General features: G+C 42.6%; 1 protein-coding gene across 1 annotated transcript; it reads left to right on the top strand.

The window, feature by feature from the left end:
• Positions 1 to 3877: 3877 nt before the first annotated feature.
• On the top strand, positions 3878 to 6422 carry FZD2 (frizzled class receptor 2). The gene has a single exon (XM_007424837.3). The coding sequence runs from the start codon at positions 4176 to 4178 to the stop codon at positions 5844 to 5846; it is 1671 nt and encodes a 556-aa protein (XP_007424899.1). The 5' UTR covers positions 3878 to 4175; the 3' UTR covers positions 5847 to 6422.
• Positions 6423 to 9401: the final 2979 nt, after the last annotated feature.

The following is a 9401-nucleotide window of genomic DNA, read 5'->3' as shown; positions in this document are numbered from 1 at the left end:
GGACATATTCACATAACTACTACCACTTTAAAAGTAAAAGTACAAGGAGGATAAAAAGGGATAAACAAGAGAAATACCTTTTACTTGATCCACCAGTTTTTATATCTTGGCAATAAACTTAGGAGCTATACAGCAGATTCAACTCTGTAGCCATCAGTGGGGACCTGTGCAATCCCAAGGCTTGGTGGTGCTTTCAGCATTTCAGGAACTGTGTGTGCTTTTTCTCACTGTTTCCTCATGGCCGTTACTTTCCCTTTTTTGGCTCATCAATATTGCAAAGACCCACCCGCAGAGAAGTGACAGTTGGGGGTAGATTTCAGGCTGATGCGGTCTGGATTGTAAAAGAACACTAGCAAACCAAGACATTAGATTGAAAGTCCATTGTATCCAAATTCTTTCTTTACCTCTATTATCCATCCACAGCATCTCACAATCAGATACTCTTCCTCTAAATACAGAAATTAAATTTTAAGAGATTATGAGGAATAGATTATTGATCTCCCCATGTTCTGAGGCTATAAAGCCCATTCAGCTTTTGTTGCTGATTGCCATTGGTACATCTCTCAATTAATTATCTATAATTTTTAGAACATCGTTGGCTTGTAGCTTTCCCAGAATCCTTCTTCCATAAGATAAATAGGTGTTGTATGGAAACCTATGACCTTCCAGATGCTATTGAATTCCCAGTACCCACAGCTAATGATGAGGGATGCTGAGAGTTGTAGATCAACAACATTTGGACATACCTGTTTAAAGAACTTGGTATTAAAGAAAAATAATGTCATCAGCCATACTTTCTCCTATCAAAGTATTGCAAGAAGGGAATAATATATACTATACCATTTTGCTTTGTAAAGATAGGTCATGTCATTTTTAATCACCACTACTTGTATTAATAGTTTGTATCAGTTCTTCAGTGCCCTTCTGGAGATCAGAGACTCAGCTCACTCACTGCAATATATTCTGAGCTTATCTACCACACCAGCTCCATTGTCCTTGAGCCCTACATTTTTCATGGCAGAAAACGGCAACAAGGATAAGGAAGTCTTGTAATTTCTGGAGTGCATGTTGCATATAGTGTTCTCTCTGTTCTAGAGGAGAACCTGGGTTTGGGCAGGCACCTCACTGGACTTCCACACTTTGTATTAACCTTGATTGTCCCTTGATCTTGTCTCCAGCTCATGATCAAGATAGGCTTAAGTCATCCTTAGTCTAAATATGAAATATTTAGCATCCAACTGTGTGTAAAATTTATTAAGCTTCAGTAATGGGTGGGATCAGAGCAGTGTTAAGAACTGATGGCCCCTCTCCTCTGATCCCTGCAGTCTTCTTAAACAACCAGACACAACAGCACAATTATGTACAAAAGGAGGGCAGCAACACTGAGGAATCAACCAATCACTTTGCTTAACAAGTCAGAAGAGTTGTAATAGAGGCAGTGAATTTCATGATGGCATAGTATAGTTTTTAGCTGACTCAAGGATAGATGTCTAGCACCAGCTCAGCACTGGAAAAAGCCCACTGTTTGAAATGCCAGTTGTTCTGTCTAACATTGCTCCTGTATACTTTCCAGTTTAGCCACCATTTTCCCCCTCTTAATAATGGCCACCCAAGCCAGTCTTCTCTGGACCTCCAGCCCAAGGTCTGCTCACTGTCCCCACCTCACTCATGGTCATGGGCCGTATTGCAAGGGTCACTTGTATGACCCAATTTTAGCAGTTAGCATCAGTGATACTGCTCACATTAACAGTGTATTTTCTTTTCTTCTTTTCTTTGAGTTTCAAATAACTTTGACATGCTGCCAAGCTATGCTGCAATTGCACTTGGCATCAGGGGCATCTATCGAGAGGGATCCCCCTGCAGATGTCCCTAGTTGGCATTTTGGTTTCTCCCTCTAGGAAAGGGAGAAATGTGGGCAGGGGAGGGACAAAATGTCTGCTGTTTCTTTCTTTTAAGATGATTATGGCATTGAATTTGAAGCTATCCAGGCTGTGGCATCTTGGAACCACACTTGGGATCCAAGTCTGGCAACACCATTGGTTAGTGTATTCTTCAAGTATTTCTAAGCAATCCTGCAGATGCATGTCAAGTTGTGCTAGCATAGTGGGGCTATAACTTCCTCATCAGTACTTAAGCAAAGGGCTTCACCTTAAGAGCTTATTTAAACCAAGTCCACGACAGGGTTAATTTTGAATGAGCGAATATATCTATATCTATATCTATATCTATATCTATATCTATATCTATATCTATATCTATATCTATATCTATATCTATACACACACACACACCTGCCCAGTTCATGGATTATGAGATAAATTAGGCTATGAGTAACTTTCCTGGGGACATCCAGTGAGTTTCATGATTGAGAAGATACTTGAATTGGATTCTCTCTCCAATCTTTCAGCATTTGTCTACATGTGTCTACATTAAGCCAAAGTACTTGACTATAGTCAGACTAATTATAATCTGTATGAACAGAATCATTGCATTCAGATCACAGGAGGTAACGGTTCCATTGTACTCTGCTTTGATTAGACCACACTTGAAGTACCATGTCCACTTCTGGGTGCTGCATTTTAAAAGGGGCCCAGAGAATCAGGAATTGGTTCAAGGCAGAGCTGCCAGGAAGAGAAGGAATTGGAATGGAAGCAAGCTCTATGAAGAGTGAAGAAAGGAATTGGGCATGTGTAGTTTGCAAAACAGAAGACCAAAGAGAAATAGGATAGCCATCTATTACTATCTAGAAAGCTGTCAATGGAGCGGACATGTTTTTATTTGAAACCCAGAACAAGACAAAGACCAATAAAAGTTAAAAGAAAGAAGATTCAGGCTGAATGTTAGGAAGCTTTCCTGATGGTGAGGCATGCTAACTCATGGAGCAGTCTGTCTCGAGCAGGGGCAGATTCTCCTTTGCTAAATGTTTTCAAACAGGTGTTGGGTGGTTATCTATCCAGGATGATTTAGTGGATTCCTGCACTGAGAAGGTTGGATTAGATGACCCAAAAGGTCTCTTTCGGGTTATATGTTCTGTGATTCTCATCACAGAAGCTAATATTATTTAAACTGAAGGAATCAACCTTACAAATCCCAAGTTGTTATATAAGGAAGTAGTAAGACAGGAAAACCTCTAAGCCTGCCACACATGTAGTTGTGTTTATTGAAGAGCAATGACGGGCAGAACACTCTCCCCTCTCTCTCTCTCTCTAAACTAGCCATGAAAGATGTGAAGAAGAAGAAATAATAATCTTTCTACCTAGATTGTTAACAGCTCACCTATTGTGTGAGTTGTAACCAAAGGCCTTCCCCAAACAGAACACCAGAGAGTACACTGGTTGGAGGAGAAAAAAAAAAGCATAGGCAAGAGGAGGAAAAAAACTGGGAAAACACATCAGCTCCTCAATTGTGTTCCAGGCAGTTTTTTTGTGTGTTTTGGTTGGAAATTGTTTGCATAGAGAAGGGAGAGGCAGCTGCCTTACACTTTGCTTATTAGAATTTGGGAAGGGGGAGGGAGTTGACGTGGCCGCACAACCAAGGTAATCTGCCTGCTAATAATAGTAATGATCACAGGAGGTGAATAATGATAATCCAAGGTAAATTATTTCTTCTCTAAAACAGCCACAGGATCGTAGGGCAGAGAAGAAGTTTGGCTTCTGGTTCGTGATCGAGTTATTCCTCTCCCCCCCACCTTCGGAGGTGGCTGACCAATCCCAGAGAGGAAGGAGGGGAGGAGGGCTGGTCCCTGAATTTGAATCTGATTGGGCGAGAAGAAATTTTGGGAAGGGGTTTAGGCAGCCAAGATCTCTTTGATGGAGATGCAAGCTGCCGGGCGGGGGGAGGGAAGGAGAGAAGGGGCCGGCCTGGAATTGATTAAGTTGGGAGGAGAAAGAAGAGAAGGCTGGGCGAAGCTCAACTCAGCCCGGGGGCCCTCCTTTGAAACGGACTAATTGGGGAGGGAAGACACAAAGGGAAGCGAAAGGCGTTTGGAGAGACGCGCGGCGAGGAAGAGTTCCCGCTGGGTGAGTGGAGTTTTGCCTCCCTCAGGTCTCCGGGGCTGATCCCGAAAAGTTTTGCCAGGACTAGGGTCCCCGAAGGGAGTGACAGATCCCAGCTCGTCCTGGGGAGGAGACAAAGCGCTCGGGTGTCCGTAAGAGCTGACGGGGGAGCAAACCACCATGCGCCGTGCCGACGCGTCCTTGGCCCGTTGCCTGCTGCTGCTGCTGCTGCTCCTGGGTTCCTGCTGGGCCCAATTCCACGGAGAGAAGGGCATTTCTATCCCCGACCATGGCTTCTGCCAGCCTATCTCCATTCCCTTGTGCACTGACATTGCCTACAACCAGACGATCATGCCCAATTTGCTGGGACATACCAGCCAAGAAGATGCTGGCTTGGAGGTCCACCAGTTCTACCCTCTGGTGAAGGTCCAGTGCTCCCCAGAGCTCAAGTTCTTCCTGTGCTCTATGTATGCCCCGGTGTGCACTGTCTTGGAGCAAGCCATTCCACCATGCCGATCCATTTGCGAGAGGGCGCGCCAAGGCTGCGAAGCCCTCATGAACAAATTTGGCTTCCAGTGGCCGGAACGACTGCGCTGCGAGAACTTTCCCCGCCATGGGGCAGAGCAGATCTGTGTGGGGCAGAACCATTCAGAGGAAGGTGGCTCTCCAGCACTGATTACAAGTGCCACTCCAATTGCTGGACAGGGTACTGCTGGGCCACCACGTTATGCCACCCTGGACCACCCCTTCCACTGTCCACGAGTCCTTAAAGTGCCCAGCTACCTCAATTACAAGTTTCTTGGAGAGAAAGATTGTGCAGCACCATGTGAACCCACCAAGAATGATGGACACATGTTCTTCAATCAAGAGGAGATCCACTTTGCACGCATCTGGATTCTCATCTGGTCTGTTCTGTGCTGTGCCTCCACGTTCTTTACTGTCACCACCTATCTGGTGGACATGCAGCGCTTCCGCTACCCAGAACGACCCATCATCTTCCTCTCTGGCTGTTACACCATGGTCTCTGTGGCCTACATTGCAGGATTTGTGCTGGAGGAACGGGTGGTGTGCAATGAACGTTTCCAAGATGATGGCTATCGGACAGTGGTGCAAGGTACCAAAAAGGAAGGCTGCACCATACTCTTCATGATGCTGTACTTCTTCAGCATGGCCAGCTCGATCTGGTGGGTCATCTTGTCCCTCACTTGGTTTCTTGCAGCTGGCATGAAGTGGGGGCATGAAGCCATCGAAGCCAATTCACAATACTTCCACTTGGCAGCCTGGGCTGTGCCTGCTGTCAAAACTATCACCATCCTTGCCATGGGGCAGATTGATGGTGACCTCCTCAGTGGTGTCTGTTTTGTGGGGCTCAACAACATAGACCCACTTCGGGGCTTTGTTTTAGCTCCCCTCTTTGTCTACCTCTTCATTGGCACCTCATTTCTGTTGGCAGGCTTTGTGTCACTTTTCCGCATCCGTACCATCATGAAACATGGGGGCACCAAGACCGAGAAGCTGGAGCGTCTCATGGTGCGCATTGGGGTCTTCAGTGTCCTCTACACGGTGCCAGCCACCATTGTTATTGCTTGCTACTTCTATGAACAGGCCTTCCGTGAACACTGGGAGCGCAGCTGGATTAGCCAAAACTGCAAGAGTTTGGCCATTCCCTGTCCACTTCAATACACCCCACGCATGACTCCTGACTTCACTGTCTACATGATCAAGTATCTCATGACGCTCATTGTGGGCATCACCTCAGGTTTCTGGATCTGGTCCGGGAAAACCCTTCACTCCTGGAGGAAATTTTATACCAGGCTAACTAACAGCAAACATGGGGAGACTACTGTTTGAGAAGGGACAATGGAGGACGCAAAGAACCCAGGTTGCCAGCTCCAGAGTTTCAAACAAACATCAGACCTGCCTGTATCTCCCTCCATGAGCTGATGCTGTGTACGTATGGGGAGATGTTCTTTGGAAAGCCTCCCTGGAATTTGGGGAGTGGGGCTTCTTTACTACACAGAGCTGGAAACTCCTCTGACAATCAGAGAGGAAAAAAGAAAAACAAGGGAGAAAAACCCCAAGTATTTAAAACTGTCTCATTTTAATTAAAACAAGTTCTAAACTTTTTTTTTTTGCTTTAGGTTTTTAATTAACTATTAAAGGGTGTCTTTTTGTAATTAAAATTGTAAATAGCATTTGTAAATTTAATTATATATTTCTATTTAAAAACAAATAGAGAACAGCAGCAAGGACTTTATTTTTCAGAAAAGTATGGAGGGGTCAGAGAAAGAAAACCTTTTTTCTTCCACCTCCTCTTCTTTGAGTGCTATTTTTCCCCCCTTTCCCCTTCCCTTCCCTCTCTCTGGAGCCAGGAGGACTGTGTGCTGTTTGGGTTGGCCCTTAATAGGCTTTTGCTTAAACTTTACATGAGAGCCAGGTTTCGAATCACTCCCACCACCCGACCCACCTAAAACATCTCCCATCAACTCCCTTTTGGAGGCTACAGTTTTTGATATGTTTCCAGGAAGACTTCTCCCATCTCATTTTTTCCTTTCCAGGTTGGAAGGTTGGCAAGTAATGTTCTGTGTCTATGAAAATATATTTGGGGTGGGTTTGGGGAAGATGGGTGAGGCTTCTCGCCTTTGCTGAAATTTGGGCCTTGGCTGTGAAGATTTTCTTATGTTTATTTCTGCTAAAGAATTATGACCTCCAAGAAAGTTTTTTTCCTGCCTTAAGCTGCAGAATTCTCTTTCTGTTACATTTGTATGTTTCTATTTTTTTCCTAGAAGTTTTGTACAAAAGGTAGCTTTTTAAAAATGACATTTCCTTTATTAAACAGATTTGTTCTTTGCAAATTCAGTTTGAGTATTTTTCAAATGCAGCAGCGGCTGCCTCCAAAGTAATTTTATTTGTGAGATGTCCCCGCCGCAATGCATACTTCACAGCACAATACCCATTTGCTTGAAGAGATGGACCTGTTTTCTTCTTAAAGAAAGGAACTTAAAAAAAAAAAGCTATTGGGACATGCTTGGTGGCATTTTAGAAGGTTTAAGGGGAATTTATTTCCTTCATTTGAAAAATACTGTCTTTTGAGAAGCATAGGAACTTCATTTTACCACAGTTTTCCTCCCATATGGGAGATAAAAAACTACATTTCTGCCTAACTTTTATAATTTTCTTCTCTTGAGGATATATACTTTTCTCAACTTCCTGTTACAGTTCTCAAGAAATTTCATAGATATTTGGGTAACTTCTTTAGATGCCTCTTACAGGAAAGTAACAGATTTCTTCATTATTCAGTAAAACAGCTGTAGGAGCAATATTCAGTGAAAAAAGCCTTAAATCTAAACCAGTTTTCCAAATCAAATTTCTCTGATTTAGAATTGATTTCCAAGAACATTAAGGAACAATCTCAGCCTGACGTTTCCATGGAAATCACTGCAGATTAACCTCTTACCATTTTTTATGCAAAAAGCAATGGAAGCAAAACATGGTGAAATTTGTCTTTTGAGTCCCCACGTATGACGACTGCACACGTATGCATTTTGCATCTGTTATGCAAGCTGTGAAAGATGTGGCTGCTATAATTTTTTTCTCTTTTTACTTCCAATATGTTGAGAATCTTGGCGTGCCTGTATCCTTTCAGTGAAAGTGTAAATCTTAATAACTGGATCCTGAACATTTTTGCTCAGAATTAAGAATTGCTGTCTAAATTATTATGGTGGAAGAAATGTTTTCTATATTGAAATTTAGTGCTTTTTTTAAAAAAAGGACTGATTAGTATTTTAAATAATACCCTTCTAACCAGTTTACTCCTTTTGGATTTTTTCAGAGTATTTAAATAATTTAGCATCAGTTGGAATTAATTTATAAACAAACACAAAAAGCCATTTCTGGGTTAAACTAAGTTTCTCAAAGGCTTTACTGAAACTGCTCTAATCCTACCCAGAAATTAGCTAGAAAATTCCATCCATTCCTCTAGGATGATAACACCTCTTAGCAATAAGTCTAAAGCTGGAACAGGATGCTAAAGGGTGAAACTTGGAAGAAGTTAAGAGAAGAAATGAAACCTATTGCTACCACAAATGGTTTTTAAAAACTTCCATTAAATTTAGAATTTTTTTTCCCTGTGGCAGTCTCTGCTGCCCTCTTTTCTCCTCCCTCCTGCCCTTGGCAAATTGTCATTCTTAGAGTGCTTTTGTGTTGCTAATGGTGCTGGTTGCTTTCTTGTGTCATTTGGTGAAGTTTTAAAACTTTGAAAAGAAATAATTTCCCACTCCTTTTGCATCCAAATGATCATAAAGGAAACAACTTTGGTTGGATGAAGAAACAATAATGGAAAATGGGATTTATAATACTGTAGGTGAGCAGAGGGAGGAGATGAGAAAGGCTTCCGATTCCGAATCCTACATTTTAAAATGAAGTGGAAAAGGAAACCTCTAATTTTTCCTCCAACACTCCTTGCTTGCATGCATGCATGCACGCGCACACACACACACACACACACACACACACACACTCACACTCTTCATCAGAGAAAGGAGTGTGGTTTAAAGCCCAAAATCAAAGGGTGACTAAAGTGAACCAGATGGACACTGGAATGCTATAAACATGTGTCCACCTAGACAGAGAAGCAAATTCTATCTGGTTTTATTTCTAAAAAAAAGTACGTACTGTGTAGCACAACAGTACATATGCTTTGTTCTTGAATGTTGCCTACTACACAATGAAGTATGTCAATATCTCTATTATTTCCAATTAGAGTGTTTTGCCTTCTGCCATAATATTGGGTTTTTCCAAAGCAACTGGTGACAGGAGGTTGTAAAATTAGAGGTGTTTTCCACAGATTCCAGTAGAGCTCCTAAATTCAAGAACAACATTTTGTCCAAAGCTTTCAGCTACAAATGCCCCCCCCCCTTTTTTTCTCCTCTCAGTATGAGATTGGGGCATTTCCCTCTCCCCATTACTTTTGTAAGAGCCAGTTTTGTTTTGTTTTTTCTATATTAGTACCATAAGCTCATATTAGGACCCAATTTAGATGGCATCAATTGCTGTGCAAAAGGATCAAGCTTGGAGTTTTCTTATCAGCCTTTTTTCCATTTTTTGAAATAGCGATTGCATCTAGATGGTTCTTTTTCCAGCATTTTCTGCAAACCTGTCTTAGGAACCCTGCGAATACATCAACAGATGGATCTCATTAGTTCCCTTTTTGGCAAAGGTCTTTCAGCTGCTTGCCCCACACAAGTAGGGACTACACCCAAACTTTTAGCAACCCCCCTTTCCGTGTCCTCTGGACAGAACGCTGCAACGTGGACCAGAGGGGAGCTGAGAATGGACTTCTTCTGCCAAGGAATGTTGGGGCCATGGGTTTATCTCCCCCCTTTTGTTCTTAATTTAATCCTTCTG

The sequence above is a fragment of the Python bivittatus genome, unplaced genomic scaffold, assembly GCF_059951505.1.
Source record: "Python bivittatus isolate LINGU-HERP-01145 unplaced genomic scaffold, Pbiv_v1 ctg000410_np1212, whole genome shotgun sequence".
Lineage (NCBI taxonomy): Eukaryota > Metazoa > Chordata > Lepidosauria > Squamata > Pythonidae > Python > Python bivittatus.
The sequence above is the reverse complement of the archived record's forward strand: the minus strand, read 5'-3'. Positions and strand labels throughout refer to the sequence as shown.